Here is a 20086-nt window from a genome sequence, read left to right on the forward strand (position 1 = left end):
CGTTTTTCGACAGTGTTGTCAAATATCTATTCCGCAGCTGTAGGGGGAGCTCTATAGAGAAACCAGCAAAAAGCGAGAATACAGCGAAGATATTCCCGAACCTGCATAGCCCTGCTTTAAACACTTGTAAAATCATAACTGCTTCCACTGCATTCCTTTGTGCCATCCAGCGCTTCACACTCCAGTTGTCCAAATTCACTCTGTATTGTTTCTCTCTCTCTACAGGGTGGCAGGAGAAAGTACAGGAGCTGACAAATAAAAAGATTATGTGAGTGTGAATACCATATTTTTCACGCTAAATCGATTGGCATCAATTTGACGTCCATGTCATTAATGTTTTATGTGCGTTCTGTTGTAGCGATACAAAGCGCATGGAAGAACTGTACAACAGGAACCAGCTGATGAGAGAACAGCAGCGGATTCTCACTGAGAACATCAAACAGCTGGAGAACAGGTTTGAGAGAGTTCATTCATAAATGTAATCTCACATACCGCTGCCCACACTGAACGTGTCTTGTCGATCCTCAGGTTGCGGGCCGGGTTGTGTGACAGGTGTAAAGTCACTCAGGACGTGGCTAAAAAAAGACAACAGGAGTATGAAAACTCTCAGCTCCAGAGTCTACAGCACATCTCTTTACTGGGTGAGCTATAAATAGAGCCTTTATGTGAAGAAGAAATAGTTTTATTGACCCAGTGTTGTTATTGTTCACTAAAACTATTAAAACATTTCGTGAAAAACCGGAAACCGTTGGAGTCTAAGTTTTTCGAAGGACTAAAATTATTCAAATTTAAACTAAACTGAAAATATAAAAAAAGAATACTAAAATAACACTGCATTAAACATGTTTATTCCTTTTTCACAAAAGGTCAGACTTTTTGGTCCAACTGTATATACAGTCAAACCAAAATTTGTTCAGACACCTTCAACATTTCTCACATTATCACAGTTTATTCGCTATAGTTTAGAAAATGGTAATCAAATATGACAAGAACTCAGAGTTATGAAATTAGTTGATATTTCACTGGTTTTGGCCACTGGTTAGACTGTCTCACAAATTAATTCGGTTGAATAGCTGTCAGCTGTTAAATTTAAGTACACAATTAGATAATACCAATTTAGGTCAACCAATTACCAGGAAATGCTTAATTTTGTTCAGTCTGTGGTGTAAAAAGGTCGCATTAGCAATTAAAGAAAAAACACTTAACTTAAGCAAAACATGGTCAGGTCAAAGTGTCGGATAATTTTTGGTTCCAAATTGATATAAATTTTGCTAATAGTCCACTGTATGAAGAATTTTTGGGTATAATGTCACAGTTGACTTTATTTTGCTGTCCTCACTTACATAAATTAACTATAGTGTTCTGCACCCACTAGTAAAAAAAATATCAAAAATGATATCTGATGTCTGAATTATTTTTGCTTTGAGTGTATACATGTGAGAAACAAACATGATAAAATGTTTAAAACATTATAAAACCACAACTTTCATGGGTCAGTCAACCTTTATAGTTTTTACTTTATTGTTATGGAGTTCTTCACAGAGGAATATATGAATATTAAAGATATCCCTGTTTGTTCACTGCTGCAGTGAGTGAGATGAATGCTCTAAAGAAAGAAAACGACAGACTGAGAGAGGAGCTGAAGGGCTTGAGGGATCAATCGAAGTGAGTTCTTGGCATGCTTCCTTGGCATTTGTGTGCAAGCATTTCCTGTTGTTTATCATGGGAAAGTTCAGTTCCTGTCACACAGTGGCACAATCTGATTTACTGTAACTGTAGTTGTGCGACACTGGCCAACATATTGTGGTCTGCACCAAATGGTCACTTTGGCTTGCGATCGTGTATTGCATATAATAGTCATGCATGAAAATACAAACTTCCTCCTTTACCTTTCAGTCGGCAGAATGGTCATTCAGAGGACACAATCACCCCAGAGATCAAGATATCACCTGACACAGCAGCGGCTGCTATGACTCTACTGACCTCAGGGCTGAAGTCCAGCAAACCTCCACCAGGGGACGCCACTGTACCTGCAGCAACTGTCAAACGAGAGACGGTCAGCAGCCCGACTGACAGTCAGGGTAAGTTACAGTAGACATATGAAAACCAATGCTATATACTATACAGTACCAGGTCAAAAGTTTGGAAACATTACTATTCTTAGTAAGTCTCTTTGGGACCAAAAATTATTCAGACACTTTGACCTGACCGTGTTTTGCTTAAGTGTTTTTTCTTTAATTGCAGATGTGACCTTTTTACACCACAGACTGAACAAAATTGAATTAATTTTTGAGACAGTCTAACAGAAGGATGGCCAAAACCAGTGAAATATCAACTGATTTGATATCTTGTCATATATTATTACCATTTTCTAAACTATAGCGAATAAACTGTGATAATGTGAGAAATGTTGAAGGTGTCTGAACAAATTTTGGTTTGACTGTATATACAGTGTAGGAAGATTGCCTGGTACTGGAAAACATTCGTTGCATGTTACCAACTGTATTGATGAAAACATCTGTAATATCCTCTTTCTAAACAGAAAAATCATCTGAACACAGTTTCATGCAAAGCTGGGGCAAGGCGTTTTCATTTGTAAGCAATAATCTGTTCTTTAAATACTGTTTTTGCGGTTTCAAGTTGGTTGTTTCATCGAAAATCTTGTTTCTTTCGGTTCCCTTGTGTCTCATTGGTTGCTGAAATGTGTGTTTCTCTCAGGAATCTAATAAGTCCATGTTGCCCACCTCAAGCCCCGTGAGATGGGCGAACGAACACGGCACTGAAAGGAGGTGAGACAGGCAGACGAAACCCACGCAGTGACACTGAAAACGGACAAAAGATTGTGACTCATCTTAATGCTTCTCCTCCTGTGTCCACAGACCTGCCAGCGTGGACTCGGTGGAGCACCGGCATTCCCCTTTGTCTCCTCTTGTCCCGTCTCCTCTTAGACTACTGAAGAACAATCCTATTTTTTCTTCTGCTGCCTCTGAGGAACGTAGCAGCCGGCAACAAATCCACGCCCCCGTCCCCTACCGGCCGCTTCCGATCAAGACCAGTGGCCTGTCTATCCCATGGCAACTCTCTGAATCCACTGACTGGGTAACAGTAGAAGCGGCCGGCTCTGGTGTTAGTAGTGGGATACCGGTTAATTCAAGACAGAGCCCATTTTTAAGCTCAAGCTTACTACGTTTCCCTAAACTGGTCCCACCAAGCAGCCCCCTCCAGTCTCGCACGCACGGCTCAACGCCTGGCGGCCCGCGGCCCTGGTCCCGCAGAAACCTCCCAGAGCATGTAGAGAGTAGAGAAAAGGAAGTGACAGAAGCCGTTATAGCGCCGCCCCAGTGGAGAGCCTTGGCCGCGCAGTCCGAGAGGATTTTTGGCGAGAATTTAAGAGAGGAGGACGAGGAGGCGCCGCTGGACCTGTCCGAGGCAGGACGCTCGAAAAGCCAAGAGAAAGAGAAAACGCACTCACAGAGCGACTTATCTTCGTCTCTGTCTTCCTCACCGCCTGCTACACTTTCATCGTCGTCTCAATGTCCATCGAGCCCTCAAAGTGACCAGCAGACAGCAGATAATAATGCACAGGTAGCCTTCAAATGATGCATAAAAACATCCTCAATAAAGCCATTGCATTGCCTGAGCCTGATTAAAAAGTATAGTGTGTGAATCATGGTAACATGATTTTTAAATAATAAAAATGTTAATTATACTTGAACAAACAATTATAAATTGCACATAACATTATATTACCAAAGCTAAAGATTGTGAAGTTTTCAGGTTCTGTCTTCGGTTTGCAAGCTAACAGCTTTGCCCACTTAGCTCAGCTAAACCACAATATCACAACAAACGTTTCTCTTTCTTTGAGTCTTATGTTTTCTTTCTGGAAGCAAGCTAACACCATAGCCTAACAGCTTAGCACAGTGCTAACTGGTTAAAAGCTGCTTCAGTTACCGTAGCTAGAACAAGATGGCAATAACTCACTATGTATCAAGCATTGAGGAAAGGGCATATATATGACTAGTGCATTATTTTGCATGACTAGTGGTCCCTGCTCGGTAACATGAAATGGTTACTTCTGCTTTGCCTTGGTTTAGAACTATTTAGAACAAATAAACTACATATTAACTTCTTGTTTATAAAACTATAACAGTTGTGTTATATACTGTAACTGTAGGACACACAAACTAACATTTCTCTGTGCTGTGCTTGTTCATGGAGCCCCGCACATGAAATATAGAAAATAAATTGATATTGTCACCACAAATGAAAAATTAGAGGCCACATTTTATTCATTTTCTCCCTCATTTTAGTTCAAACATGTCCATTTTGTGCTGATTTGTAGCCATGATGTTTTAGTTTAACATGGCCACGATGTGCCTAAAATGAACACATTTTCTTCTATAAATGTCATGTGCAAGTCTCCTTATATGTTTGTATTATTGAGTATAAGAATAAAAGTGACTGTTGTTTACACAGCAGGAGGAAGCACAAGAAAGATGTAAAGAACAGGAAGAGGTAAAGGAAGGTGAAACATCTCAAGCCGCTGAAACCTCTTTCAGCTCAGAGAACAAGAAAATCCCATCACTAACCCTTTCCCTCCAACCAGGTAAAGCGTCACTCTCATTGGTCAGATTAAGTTTAATTCGACTGTGTTTAATCGATCCGCTTTGCCTTCCAGTTGTGGTTATGGAGCCGCTTAAAGCTGGAGGACAGGTAAACACAGCATTGCATTAATGTTATGCCATTATATTGCATGCAGCTTTACTTTAGATTTTCTGATATTATGAGATCAGTTATGACTTTATTTGTGGTCATTGATCTTTTTTTTGAAGATCGCTGATCTTGGGAGCAGACCAATGGCGCAAGAGGAGAAGGAGAACAACAACCTAGAAACAAGCAGAAAAAGACCTGGGCAGGAGACTGATGGTGAGAGGTCATCTTCTGTTCATTCAATGAATACATTTAGCATCTTCTGAAATTCCACTTTTGACTCATTGTTCCGTCTTAGCTCTTTTCCTGCGCTCGCTAAAGGAGAAGAAAATACGGCTGAGCAGAGGACCTCAAGGAAACCATGCAGCCCCAGATCAAGGATGAAGGTCTCTTTTTATTTTCTTCCATGTTTTATGTTAATTGTCTGCCCTTAGTATTTTCATGAACACTGTTTTCTTTTTCAGTTTGCTTCATATAGTCATTTTCTCTCTCTTTTTTTTTTTACAGGCAATGGATTCTACTACAATTCATTTCAGACACAATTCAGCAATTTTATTTCACCCTTCATCACCAGCCTCCAAGTCCAAATCACTGGTTTTCACTTTAGTTTCCCAGAAAAAGCAACTCTAGACTTTAACTGCACATCTATCAACATAATTCTCTTGTATCAAACAGAATGCACAGTGCAGTGCTCACTGCAATTCAATTAGATCTGTTATTATTGTGTGCAAATAGTTTCAAACCTTCAGCTCACAAATACAGAATATGTTCCTTCAATGGGTAGATTACGCAGTAATCTTGAGCTATACTACAACAGGAAGCCAGCTGTCAAGGGGGCTGTCAAAAAAACGTATCAGCTAGATTGTTTTATTTTTATTTAGCCGGTTTTCTCTTCCCCATTCTTCATTTATACCATGAGTTATTAATAATGTACATATTATTGCTTGCTTTCTTGTGTTGCTACGATTCTCATGCCTCTCGGTTTGTGTTAATTCTCTCTTCCGTGCGAGAACTGTCACATCTCATCTATTTTTGTCTGTCTGAGCACCATGGCCTGCTTCTTGTAGATGTGACAAAATGAAAAACCCTCGGCTTCCCCTTTTGGTTTTTTTTTTTGAGATGTCAAGCATATATTTTGTAATAGTGAATTTTCCACTTGCAGCTGTAAGCTTTCAGAGTGTAAAAGGAGGAAGGTAAAACTGTGAAGAACAAAGTATACTTTTTTAACTTTCTGTATCATTACTTTAAGCTAGTCTTATACCTTTTGCTTTTATCTGAGGTAAAACTATTTTGGAGATATCAGTTATGCTACAATTAGTTGAGAAAAAATGGACACATAAATAAAGGTATTTTGATGGCTTACTAAGGTTTCCATTGACATCTTTTTTTTTTGTTTGATCAATGGCTGTGGTCATACCTTGCGAACTATCATCCTGTAAATGGTTTAGGATGTGGGAAACAGTGCTGCAGGAAGAGGGTAAATCATTTCACCATGAAGAACATGCTTGTTTGCGTCATTGGAACAATTTATCATTTTCACTTTTATATGCCAATTACCACAACATTTAGCTTGTTTATACTGAAAGGGGTATAATTACAAAGGTAAAAATCCCATTAGAAGCCTGTGAAATTTCTGTTTTATTTGTAAATTTGATCTATGCAGATTCCTTGGTTAGGTTTCCCGATTTATTCTTTCTTTTAGGAGTATTTGCATATTTAGGATTTTTTCGGACCTATAAGACAAAGTATTTTGACTTTAGTGCATGTTAGTATTTATTACTACATAATAGGTAGATTTATGTATTCCCTTGTTTTTACGTCTCTCTTTCTTGGTCTCTTTCAAAAGAAGAGTGTGTTTAATCCCACCATCTGATAGGAGATTATTAGAGGCTCACTGTTTTTCAAAGTCATTATGTAACTGCGAGGCCAGACCAACTGTTTCTATTTCCAATCCAATAATACATCTCTATCTCTGTGTGTGTAGCCTACTAATAGATTCACACAGATCTGACAAGTAAACATGTTCTAAATCTGCCCATATTATGTTTTTTAGACACACACACACAGTGTGTGTGTGTGTGTGTAAATTATATATAGGCCTATATATATATATATATATATATATATATATATATATATATATATATATATGTATATATATCACATATGTAAAACTCATTATTTGTGCCTGAATTTAAATGATATTTGGCCGAGTGAACAGTGCTTACTGAGGGTGTTTTTAGGCCTACAAAAGGATTTTGAACAACTTATTTGCAACCTTCACAACACAATTGCGTGAATAGGGCATGCGGATATTGAAGCGGAATATTCATGACAGATTTCCTCTGACTAATGTGTCTAAATATTCACTGAGCTCCCTACCTAGACAGCATTGTAGCCTAGTTCAAATAGGCGCTTGCGGCATTTCGGCCGTCATAAACTCGCTATGAGTCTGGTGGGCTCAGCCTCAGTATGATGTGTTTAGCAGCTTGAGCTGATTCAGAGCACGCCTGATGCCCTAAGCTTGTTGTCTACGTAGGCACCTCAGTAGTATTTGAGGCGCGGCCGCTAACTTCCTTTCGGACAGTGAGCGAGAGTGACAGCGCGACAGTCTCACTAACCGAGGCACTGAAGCGCAGCACTGATGGAATAGCCGGTGTGAAGCGACTTCAACATTTCTACATCTCTTCATTGGAGAAACTTTGTGAATAAAGAAAATACCTTTAGACTGGATTGCGACTGAAGTGGTGAGTTCGCTTCAAACATATTTGATAATTTTACTTCATTTTATTATTTATTTCGATTTTATATCTTTATTTTGGTTTTGTTTTTTAGTTACTTTTTCCATACCTTTTCTTTGAAGCTAATTTACTATTTTCGTTTTTTTAAACGAGGTTTCTACCTTTCGTACCTGAATTAGGCTAAATAGTAGCCTCGCATTTAATATTAAATTATATTTCCCCTTAATGTTGATTGTCATAAGCTACTCGATAACGTTACTTTTCCGGACTGTTTTTGCCGTTTCTCTGTAAACTATAATATGTGGCTTGCTTCGACTAGTAGCATAGGTTATTGCAAGTTAGTCTTTATTTATTTTTACGGCTGTTATATAGAAATATTGGTCTCATTTGAATCCGAAAGGAACTAAAGCCATAACTATTTGCTACAGTCTTAACTTAGCGGCTATGTTTATGCAAATAGCCCCTAATGCCTGGTCTCTTCTCTTCTTTTCATATCTGGTTCAGTCAGACTTGTAGCCTATGCCATCAAAATAATCGTTGTTGTTAATTCTTTTTCTAAATTCTTTATTTGGATTAATTTCTAATACATGTATATGACGCAGTAACTGTGTCAGATTCTAAGAAGGCTAACGTTACATGTTTTATTTAAACGCAGTCACATGTGTTTGAGGAACCCCCATGTTTCTTTGAAATAAAACCAGGCTTTATCTTTAGTATACTGGTACTTCCGTAGTTCACTATAGTTTTAGAGAACATATCAATATCAGAGGACACATTTTAATATTTACCTTCCTCCTCAGAGTATCAATCTCCTCATGTAAAACGACACTAAAAAAAAGCACTCTTTTACAGTTACAATTTGATATTTCTCTATTGGCTGTTTGCCTGCTGAAGTAAATAAGCGTTATGTTCTGACAGTTTGCACATAGGCTACAGTATGTTTCTGGGAGAGAAAACAAAAAACAATGAGAAGGAAGGTGGAACTGACATATCTCATAATTTGCATACGTGTGGTTAAATGGAAAGACCTGTAGTTCTGTAGTCTTCTCACGCTCCTCTGGGATAAGTGGAGGTGGTTCGTCTGAGCTCTGGGCATTTGAGGGACAAAACATTATTTGGATGGTATGGGCGACACTGTCGAAAGGCAAATCTGAAAATATCCTCCGGGAACGATCCATTATCGGATCCCGAGTCGGAAGAAGGAAATGTACTTGTGATTAAGCCAGCAATTAAGCAGGTTAAAAGAGAAACAAACTGAGTAAAGGCCTGAAGAACTATCACTCCTATTGTGAAAAAGAAGGACACTTAAGCTTACGTTTAGCTCAGAAATAATATACTTTAAAGCCTGGTTTCACAGACAGGGCTTAGATTAAGCCAGGATTAAGCCTTGGTTCAATTAGGACAATTAAGTAGTTTAGAAAAAAACATTACCGGTGTGCATCTTGAGACAAAACAATGGCACTGATATATTTTAAGAAATGTCAGTGCAAATTGCTTTCAGTTAAAAATGCTCAAACGTGCATTTTAGTCTGGGACTGCTTAACCCTTGTCTGTGAAACCAGGGTTAAAAGAATAGGCCTATACTAAGGGATAGTTCACCCCAAAACTTCTGTCATCATTTACTCACCCTCAAGTTGTTCCAAACCTGTATGAATTTCTTTCTTCCGCTGAACACAAAAGAAGATATTTTGAAGAATATGGATAACCAGACAGTAGATGGGCCTCGTTGACTTCCATAGTATGGAAAAACAAAAACTATGGAAGTTACTATAATATTATAGTATGTTAGTCAACACATCAAAATAAGTGTACGTATATTATCCACAAGTACAGTTTTTTGAAAAATATACTTTTATAAGATTTGAAGTATACACTAAAAGAGTAGCCTACATTCGATACAATTAAGTGCCCTTCTTGGTCACAAGGGCCCTGACCCTATTAAAGAGTCGGACTAAAAAAGCATTTGAAATTAAAAACAAACCCAAAGTACCACTTCAAATAAAGAGAAAGCAGAACATGGGTGAACAAGCCAAGGGAAACAAGTTCGTAATGCACATATTTCTTAAACTAATTGCGTCTACTGAAGGACGCAACTTTACGACGCTGTTCATGAATTACAATTCAGTGTTCAACAGAACTCAGCCACACTGACCCTCATATAACATCTTTACGTCTTTATCCTAGTTATCTTCTGGACGAACAGACTTTCCCTTAATATGAAATATAGTGTTTTGGTTGTGGTTTTGTGTGAGGTCATGTGTGTCCTGACTAAAGGTGCGTGAGTTAATTATCAAACCGGAAAGGACATTAACCGACATCACTATAATAACACACTGCTGCTGCTGTTTGACTCAAGAAGCAAGTTGGCGATCATAAAGAGGGCGAAGAGCTCAGAAACGTGCGTTGTCCGTTCACCTCAGTTCACCTCAGTTGCTTTTTTTCTTCCAACAATCAACCAAGCTGGAAATCTGTTTGTGATGGAGGCAGCTCTGTGGGTTTTGGTTGGTTCATTTCTCATTTCTAAGTTCGGCTACTGAAACACGTGAGGTGTTAAGGCTAGGTGATTGAAATCAGCTTTGAACATTAGGCCTTAACCAACCACAGTTTCCACTGAGCAGCTTCCGCATGTGCATGTGTAAGCAAGTTAATGACAAAACCACAGGCGAGTGAGAACTGCAGCCTACAACGTGGAAGTCAGTGCGAGAAACTGACTTTTATATCGACTTTCACTACTTTTATCGGTCATGGCTGCATTTCCCAAAAGAATCTTAAGCTTAAGTAGATTGTAGTGACCAGTGATCTACTTACTGTATGATTGCTTATGATGATTATGACAAATTATTTCCATTTAGCATTGGACATTCTAATCTGAAGTATCATCTCAGCACTTACCACTTAGGTTAATATTGCTTGTTGGCTATATGTTTAATAGAAAATGAGCCTTGTATGGCACATTACAGACATTTTCACATCATAATCACGCTTTTTGAGCAACAAAAATGGGCCTTGTTTTGGAGAGAAAAACCCATGATTTGCATATTGTTTTCTATTTCGGAATGGCTGGTTTGTTTTTACATGTACAAGAATAACCTGCATGAGTGTCCTCTGTGGTGAACTCTTCAGGCCTCAACATGGGCTGTGTGGGGACCAAACCGGATCAGGATCCTATTGGCAAATCAATGGGCAATGATGACAACCGCAACCTGACAACGCATTATTCCAAAGACCCCACGACTGGGAACAAGGATGTAAGTAGAAGCATTGTGGAGTTTTCCGTTATACTTACAAGAAAATATTTTCGGGGTAATTCCTGATCATGACTTCTACTAAAAAAAGTGCTGAGTTGAGATGAGCTAAACCATCAGTATTAGTTGTTTCAGCATATTTTGTGCCGTCGTATACTGTACTTCCACTTTCATAGAGAAGGTGTTGTGAACATATATCTAAAGTACAGCTGCACAATATCATCTTGACTTTGCATAACATTCCTAACTCTTTTATTTTATTTTATTGTCACCCCCCTTTTTGAGCACAGATCTAAATTAAACTTAAATGGTTGTAATTCATGAATTCTTCGGAATACGGACCAATGGTTTGTCTCTTTTTAAAGAAGCTTAAACTTACACTTCAGCAGATTATTGCAGAAGTGAAAGCAGCTTCAAAAACGAAAGGGTTAAACGTTTACTGTAAAGCAAACGTACTGCAACAAATATTTTGTATTTTATACAAAATATATATTTTTACAAATAACTTGGACCCTAAAATGTCTAACCAAGTTGTGTTCCAAACTTAAAAATTGATATCAGAAAAATGAAGCCCGCTAAAAGCTTTTTAAAATACTGTTTCCAGTGTATCGCAATGCAAAATGCAAAATGGTTTTCGCAGGATGAATTTTAAGTGTTTACGCTTATGAATGATATAGAATATTTCAAATGAATTTATGATGATTGCTAAAATATGTGATAGGACAAAAACAAAAACAATGACACTTAACTGGCTATAGCCTAAATTTAGTGTTTGCATGTTTAAATATGCATACTTTATCATGTAGCTCTGCACTTGAATGGTTTCTAACTGCTTCTACCTGATTTGCATATCAACCATAAAAAGAGTTAGAAATGTTTGTTTGTTTGAACAGATACCGTCTGTTTGGAAAGTTGTCTCAGATGAGTCTGTTTTTACACTCAGAAAAGAGAACTGAAATGTCTAGTTCGGTGTCTTAAAATGCTGCACCTCTATTTTTCCATCTACAGAACAAATTTCCTCCCAAACCACCGAGTTCTGGAACAGAAAGTAAGTGAAAGATTTCTAGAACATTGTAAGGAGATTTCATTCAGAAAGTTAGAGAAGCGTAACATTTTAAAATAATGTATTAAAAATACAGACTCGCTACGGTTAACCTTATGCTTGGCTCACTGCTTGGTATAAGAAAAAAACGAAGAAAAAAAAACCTTGTGAAGAGCAGAACTGTTGTGAATGTGTGATCACAGCTCTTTCACGCTGAATATTCCATTTGTCTTTAGCTACTGAGAACATCGCCATAGCTCTGTATGACTATGAAGCAATGCATGAAGGTGACCTGGGCTTCAAGAAAGGAGACAGACTCAGAATCCTTCTGGAGTAAGTAGGCCTCTGAATCTGTCTGACTGTATATCTCGCTTCTTTGATTGATTGAATCATTGGCTGTTGTGTTCAGGTCAGGTGAGTGGTGGAAAGCAGCGTTACTCAGCAGTGGTCAAGAGGGCTTCATCCCCAGTAACTATGTTGCCAAGGACACTCTGGAAACTGAAGAGTGAGTAAATATAGTTTGTGTATATTTGTAGTGGTAGGTGTTTGGAATACAGCGGCTGAGGAAATGCTTCTTCTTTTTTTAAAGGGGGTGGTTGAGTATGATTTCACTTTTCTAACTTTAGTTAGTGTGTATAATGTCTAACTTTAGTTAGTGTGTATAATGTTGCTGTTTGAGCATAAACAACATCTCCAAAGTTACAACGCTCAAAGTTCAAAGCAAAGGGAGATTTAAAGAAATCGTTTTTAAGGACTACAACAAACGGCTGGTATGGACTACACCACATTCCTCACGGGTTAGTGACATCACCAACCCTAAAATTGACATAAACCCCGCCCCCGGGGAAACACGCAGTCCAGAAGAGGGAGAGTTGTTGTAGTCGAGCACATTTGTGAGTCAGCTCAAACTGTAGCATCTGTAGCATTTTCACATGCAATAGAAATTCCCTCTGTGTGCATCTCACAACAGGTCCTATACGAGCGATTTATAGATTATCATGACAGAATATCCTAATTGAAGATAGTTAACGCCACATCAGCAACATACATTCATCAACTAACCATTCAGAGACGTCCTGTTGCAGTCTACTTGTTGTCACTTCTTCTTGAGTCTCTCCATTGTTTGACTCCGTTTAAACATAAAAGGCAGAACAGTTTCTGTCATTTTAGTATGTCTGCGTGAGGTAATCGCAGCTGCTAACACACATGAGCTCTTGAAGCTCCGCCCTCTGTGTCGTGAGCAGCAGCTTATTTGCATTTAAAGGGCCAGACACAAAACGTCAAATTTTTTCTGACCCTCAAAAAGTGACAACTTTAACATGCTATATAAAAATATCTGTGAGGTATTTTGAGCTAAAACACACACACACACACACACACTCTGGGGACAATAGAGATTTATTTTACATCTTGTGAAAGGGGCATTTTACCAACCCTTTAACTTCTGACCACTGTAATCAATCTTCTGTTTGGTGTCTTAAGGTGGTTTTTTAAAGGTGTCAGCAGAAAGGATGCAGAGAGACAGCTGCTGGCCTCTGGAAACAAGACCGGATCCTTTATGATCAGAGACAGTGAGACCACCCAGGGTACGTCCAGAGTGTTAAAGCTGTAATCTTGAAGCATCAGCAGTGGTATTTTCTCATATCTGTAACATTTTTACTTCAGCTGCTGATCCACCAGGTCTTTTATCTGCTCTTATCTTTATCATGTACCTCTTCCTCTCAGGAAGCTACTCTCTGTCTGTCAAAGACTGCGACCCTAAATCTGGAGACGCCTGCAAGCATTATAAGATCCGCACACTGGATAATGGCGGTTTCTATATCTCCCCGCGCATCACCTTCAACACCCTGCAGGATCTGGTCGCCCACTACAAGAGTAAGTTCAAAATGCAAAGATGTGGACTACTGTAATATACATAATATCACATTTCATTGGATTATAGACATCATTTTTTGTTTTTAGTGTGAGGTTAGAATTTTATCAACCTTTTTCTTGAAGGATTGTTCGCTCAATTTTACATTTAACACATATTTACATCTACAGAGCAGAGCGATGGGTTGTGCCAATCTCTCACCAATCCCTGTGTGAGTCCCAAGCCTCAGAAACCTTGGGAGAAAGATGCCTGGGAGATCCCACGGGAGTCCCTGAAACTGGATAAACGTCTGGGAGCAGGCCAGTTTGGAGAAGTCTGGTTGGGTAAGACGCATACAGCTTGCTGTTATATGTATGTCTTGTGTGTCTGTCTACTCCAACAAATGACGTTGTGCCGCGTGGTTTGTTTAGTAGGGTCTGATAGCTTTTCTATGTTTGACCAGGGTAAAATACAGAAATAAAATGGATGGTTAGGACTTGGCAGTAAAATGCCAATAAACTCACATTCTATATTAATACAGTTAATGTGCAGTCATATTTTCCATTGTTCAGTGACATTTCGTGGGCGTGGATCCCTGGAGGGCAAAACATCCATACAACGTTTTAAGCCACACATATTTAGATCACCTCTCAAAAGAAGAACTCCAAAAATATCACAAAATGCACGCTTTGGGGACTTTAGATGCATATACAGCACCTGCTGCAGTATTTCAATCACTAAAAACTACGGGACATTCTAAAACGCCCATAAAAAACACTTTAAAGTGCTTTAATGAACTAAAGCAGTGACTATAAAAGATCAAACTCGGTACACACCACATCGACGATGCACACTACATGCGAGCAGATGAGCCCAGAATATGAACGCAACGTTCTAAATGGTTGTTTTCTTGTTTTCTTTATAATGGTTTTCTATGGACAAACGCTTGTTGCTTTTATATTCTGGGTTCATCCACCCGCTGGGGCAATAAGGTAAGACATATTGGAGACCGGGTTTAGTGTACTCCAATATCACCGTCTTACCTCATTGGTTTTTAATACAAACCTGGCAAAGATGACTGGCGGGCGGGTAATGGAGGAACGCCTAGTTTTGCCATTTAAGAATGTGGCATAACGTGAAAACTATGAATTGGGAATGTCGTTTGCTGAAAAATTCCCCACACAGATTTTGCATCATGTTCAAGTTGGTTACGTGACTTCCCACGTTGACCAACAGAAAGCTTACTTCATACGTTGCTACACTATGTAATGAACTATATTACTTGGTGAAATAATTGTTTATTATAATTAATATTATAAATATATTCTTATTAGATATTAATAAATACTATGTACATATAAACATTTACAATATTATCTTATTTTAATATATTCACATTCTATTGTAATAAATATTTTTAAAATGCACATGGAAAAGTTCCATGGGTGCCTTTATTCATATTTACTATAATATTTATTAAGATATGATTCATATTTAATATATATTATAAGTAATTAAAACACCTTGGTGTCTTTTATCATTAATTATTTATTAATATATATTAACTTTTTATAATGTATTATAAATAAGAAAAATACATTAGTGCCATGTATCATGTGAACTACAGTATATATAATATTGATTCATTTATGTTCAAAATTTATTATAAATGAATAAAAACTTGACATCTTATATTTGATCACATTTATTAATATATTTTGGAAATAGATTATAAATAAAACATGGTACATTAGATAAAAATTTAAGTATTATATATATATGAATCATGCATAGAACGAAAGTAACAATTTCTTTTTTCATTCATTACAAACCTGAGAAAAAACACGAACCCAAAGCTGAAAAAAAACTTGATCTGAAACCCTGACACAGGGTCCTGTCAGACTTTGAGCAGGTAGCAAACACTAATAAGTGAAAATGAAGAAAACTAGTGAAACTCGTCTCTGTTTGCTTCCCAGCAACATACAACAAGCACACAAAAGTGGCAGTGAAGACTATGAAGCCTGGCACTATGTCCGTTGAAGCTTTCCTCATGGAGGCCAACTTAATGAAATCCCTCCAGCACGACAAACTGGTCCGTCTCAACGCTGTGGTCACCAAAGAAGAGCCCATTTACATCATTACAGAATTCATGGAGAAAGGTGTGTGTGTGACTTTAGCCACTTCAATGTCCAATGCATATTGCACAGCCTTATATGTTTATTATTTATCTGTTCGTGCGTATGTGTTTTTCAGGCAGTTTACTGGACTTTATTAAAAGCGATGAAGGGAACCGTGTCCAGTTGCCCAAGCTGATTGACTTCTCCGCTCAGGTGAGACGCTTTAAAGGTCGCATTTGTTCAGTTAATGTGCTTTCCTCCCCCATTGAGAATCACATGTTCCCGTGTTGTGGAAGACAGGTTTGTCCTACTAGATTTCAATATTCAAATTTGATAACCGACAGACAGTAATATTTGTGTTCAGGGGTGTGTGTGTGAGAGAGAGGGTGGACTGTCATTAACATGACAATCTATTCCTTTTTCTCTTTGTCACTGTTAATCTAAGATAATATCAGTTTGTTCTCTCTATTGTGCAAGTGATTCTTTTAAACAGTCAAATATATATTCAGAATCAGGTAATAAGAAAGTTATACTAAACCATTTATAAGAAATATTGAGGTTGAGGAAGTGCGGCATAAGAATTGCCATCAATGTTTCATTCAAGCAAGTGTAATGGTTGCAAAAAAAAGGGTGCGACGCTATAGGTTGAAAAGAGGAAGAGAATTGCAAGCACTTAACAAGACTGATGTGAATCATTCTGCACAGACCGATAAGAGGACACGCACGCACGCACGTGCACACACACACACACACACACACACACACACACACACACACACACACACACACACACACACACACACACACACACAAATACTGTTTTCTATGTTTTATGGGGACTTTCCATAGACATAATGATTTTTACACTCTACAAACTGTATATTATATTCCCTAAGCCTAAACCTACCCATCACAGAAAACTTGCTGCATTTTGACATTTTCAATAATCTTAATTCCGTATGATTCATAAGCATTTTTCCTCATTGGGACCTAACAATGTCCCCACAAGGTCAAAGATTTCTGGTATTACTATCCTTGTGGTGACATTTGGTCCACACAACATGGGTTTACCAGGACCACATACGAACACACGCACACACACTCATTATAGCTTTTCGTACCTGTTGCTGACTAACCCACTGTTCTCTTGCTCTCAGTGACACAAACTCAGTATATGCACATCATTAAATGTAGCTTAAACCTGATTCTTTTCCCTGACTTTAGACAGCAGAAGGCATGGCTTACATTGAGCAGAAAAACTACATCCACAGAGACCTTCGTGCTGCCAACATCCTGGTCAACAAGAGTTTAGTGTGTAAAATCGCTGATTTTGGACTGGCCCGTATCATAGAGGACAACGAATACACTGCCAGAGAAGGTTAGTCTGATCTGGTTCTCTGACAGCCAACAGTGGACAAATGCATGAATAATATAGGTTATTGCTAGCGGAAGATGTTAATATTTTTTTTTTAACCTAAGGTGCAAAGTTCCCTATCAAGTGGACCGCTCCGGAGGCCATAAACTACGGTTCCTTCACCATCAAATCAGATGTGTGGTCCTTTGGCATTCTGCTCACTGAAATCATCAGCTATGGACGCACACCGTACCCAGGTTAGTGGTCACCTCAGTGCACCGTGAATATGCTAAAAGCTTGACATTGTGCCATTCGTACCTCCTTTATGTATAAAAGGAGGTTATACATTAGCCTCCTTATGCTAATTATGTATTTAATTAGCAAATTCCAGTAACTGAATCAGTTTAAATTCATTCTGCTTAATATGATCAGTTGAGTTCATATAACTGTTTATTGACCTTTATTTGAGTGAAACAAACTCACTTTATAATATCATATGCATGATTTTTTTAATGTTTTTGAAATAAGTATCTTATGCTCAACATGGCTGCATTTATTTGATACATCAAAAATAGAGTAAAAACAGTAATATTGTGAAATAGTATTACAATGTAAAATAACTGTTTTCTATTTGAATATATTTTCAAATGTAATTTATTCCTCTAATGTGAAAGCTGAATTTTCAGCATCGTTACTCCAGTCTTCAGTGTCACATGATCCTTCAGAAATCATTTGAATATGATTATTTGGTGCTCAAGAAAATATGTATTATTATGATCAATGTTGAAAACAGTTGTGCTGCTTACATTTTTTTGTGGAAACAGTGATAAGGATTCTTAGATGAATATAAAGTTCAAACAAACAGTATTTACTTGATATATATATATTTTTTAAACTAAATAAAAGTCTTAACTGTCATCTGTGCTAAATAAAAGTATTAATTTCTAAAAAAAAAAAAAAAAAAAGCACAAACATTTGACCATACGGTAGTGTATTTAATGATTTTCACTTTTTTTTTTTTTAATGGAATATTAGCTAATCATCATCCCTACATTTGGAATACCTGTATATATATAGAATTAGAAAAGTTCTGTTCAAAGTTTCTGTTATACAGTGACATTTCAAACTAAAACTAAAAGTTAGAGTCGTCATTAGGTCGTCATGGAAGTGCCCTATTTATGTCCACCTGGTTTTGGCATTGTCAAACTCAATATTCCAACTCGTTTTATTAAAAATTATATTATATATAATATGGTGTGGTGCAATAATATTAGTTAGCTATGGTATTGAAGTGAAAAGTATAATAATTCCAGAAATAACTATTTTAAAAGTACAATTTAGGGGGGAAACCCTGAAGTGTAGTAGTTTCCAGAGAATGACCCACAACTAACTTTGTGGTAACAGCAGATGCTAGAAACTTAGTGAACTCATTTTTCTTCCTGTTTACTGTGTCTTCAGGTATGACGAATCCAGAGGTGATCCGTGCTCTGGAGAGAGGATACCGTATGCAGCGTCTGGACTCCTGCCCTCAGGAGCTCTACGACATCATGCTGGAGTGCTGGAAGAACAAGCCAGAGGACAGGCCCACCTTTGAGTACCTGCAGAGTGTACTGGAGGACTTTTACACGGCCACTGAGAGCCAGTATCAGCAACAGCCTTGAGACACACACACACACACACACACACACACACACACACACACACACACACACACACACACACACGCATACACACATGCACACACACACACACACACACACACGCATACACACACACTTTGACATGACATCTTGCATAAATCCCTCGAATCAGGAGCTTTCAAAGAATTGTATACATATCATATCCCTCCCAACCCGTTGACTTTATACATAGCCTATGTTGTGAAATCAAATGTGAAATGTTATAGTGTGTTATTTAATGACATGTAAATGAATATAATTTCAAAATCTCATTATAGCAGCTTTATTCCTATCATGCAGAGCCCTTTGCCTTACAAAAGCACAACAAACAGCTATATGAATTTATCATTTTAATATAAAACCATTTTTCTGATTAATTTGTAAAAACCTTATGTCAGATGTATTTTAAAACTATATGTTTATGCGTATTGCCATTGAGAATACACATTAAGAGCATTCAAATAAATTGTAGTTTTGATTGTTTATGAGAAGATTAATTCTAAAACTTCAACCTACATTAGGTTTCACATAAGTTATTCTGGATTATTAAATGTATATAAATATAACATTGTTCAGCAAAAAGATATTGAATCGATTTTGAATCATTGCTCCAAACATTTTATAAAAACATCTATGCCTAAGGTAGTTATGAATATCTCTTTAGTTTTAAAAGTACAGTTTGAACTTGTATCAAAGGTCTTTGTGTATTGTGATTGTATGCATTTGTAAATTATGCTTGGTTTTTGAGATTTTTAGGTTTCTTTGGTACTTTTACAAGCCTGAAGCTATTCTATTTAATGTTTGATATTTGTTTTGCTTTCAAGTCTTCTGTTTTGTTGATATTTGTTTTAACTTTTGTGCAATAATAGTAAAGGAAATGTGACATTATTTTATTTCATTCTGTTTTCCTGCAAGCGCATTGAGGCACCTCATTTGTGGCTTCATTTACATTAATCTAATTTGTGTAAAAAAATAAATAACATTATGCAGATGGTTTTCAAATCACTTTTCCCTGATGTAAAGTGTTCTGCAGAGTTCCCTATATATATAAAAAAGCACAATTATCCTGTTTCTATTTTTGTATGTTGTTACAATTAGTCCACAAAACAAATAAATGTATTTCATTTTGAGTCTGGCAGAGAGGGAAAATCTAATTTACTCTGATAATAGCTCTACAAAATTGTTAAAATATTTTATTGTTGCATTTATTAAAGTTTACAAGACCATTGGAAATTACATTAAGACATTAATTTAAGAGTTTTCCACACATCAGCACATTTCTTAAGTTTAATGAGCGTATTTATTAGTATATATGTTGCTGACTCACAAAAACATACATTTTGCAA

General features: G+C 37.3%; 3 protein-coding genes across 10 annotated transcripts in view; all 3 read left to right on the forward strand.

Annotated features, from left to right (window-relative positions):
* Window positions 1-6073, forward strand: part of rbbp8l (retinoblastoma binding protein 8-like) — a 34145-nt gene extending 28072 nt beyond the window's left edge. For all 7 annotated transcript variants that reach the window (XM_079589305.1, XM_079589306.1, XM_079589307.1 and 4 more), the window contains 13 exons: window positions 226-268; window positions 359-454; window positions 529-641; window positions 1590-1665; window positions 1897-2081; window positions 2543-2595; window positions 2719-2789; window positions 2880-3585; window positions 4477-4606; window positions 4679-4713; window positions 4833-4926; window positions 5009-5096; window positions 5218-6073. In XM_079589305.1, coding sequence (XP_079445431.1) covers window positions 226-268; window positions 359-454; window positions 529-641; window positions 1590-1665; window positions 1897-2081; window positions 2543-2595; window positions 2719-2789; window positions 2880-3585; window positions 4477-4606; window positions 4679-4713; window positions 4833-4926; window positions 5009-5094 — 1688 coding nt within the window. In that variant the 3' untranslated portion in view covers window positions 5095-5096; window positions 5218-6073. The remainder of the gene's footprint in view (window positions 1-225; window positions 269-358; window positions 455-528; window positions 642-1589; window positions 1666-1896; window positions 2082-2542; window positions 2596-2718; window positions 2790-2879; window positions 3586-4476; window positions 4607-4678; window positions 4714-4832; window positions 4927-5008; window positions 5097-5217) is intronic.
* The window catches only part of pofut1 (protein O-fucosyltransferase 1), a 328122-nt gene that overhangs the window by 231007 nt on the left and 77029 nt on the right, over window positions 1-20086 (forward strand). The gene's annotated exons all lie outside the window — the stretch shown is intronic.
* On the forward strand, window positions 7091-19878 carry hck (HCK proto-oncogene, Src family tyrosine kinase). Of its 2 annotated transcripts, XM_079589393.1 has the most exons (14): window positions 7321-7457; window positions 10575-10699; window positions 11705-11744; window positions 11975-12071; window positions 12148-12243; window positions 13221-13324; window positions 13464-13613; window positions 13782-13934; window positions 15567-15749; window positions 15844-15920; window positions 16932-17085; window positions 17187-17318; window positions 18520-18723; window positions 18754-18836. In XM_079589393.1, exons 2-13 carry the CDS (start codon window positions 10583-10585, stop codon window positions 18720-18722), a joined length of 1506 nt encoding a protein of 501 aa, XP_079445519.1. In that variant the 5' UTR covers window positions 7321-7457; window positions 10575-10582; the 3' UTR covers window position 18723; window positions 18754-18836. The 2 variants fall into 2 exon arrangements, with proteins under 2 accessions (XP_079445518.1, XP_079445519.1); XM_079589392.1 differs by having other exon boundaries at window positions 7091-7457; window positions 18520-19878.

This window comes from Phoxinus phoxinus, assembly GCF_949152265.1.
Source record: "Phoxinus phoxinus genome assembly, chromosome: 18".
Taxonomy (NCBI): Eukaryota; Metazoa; Chordata; class Actinopteri; order Cypriniformes; family Leuciscidae; genus Phoxinus; species Phoxinus phoxinus.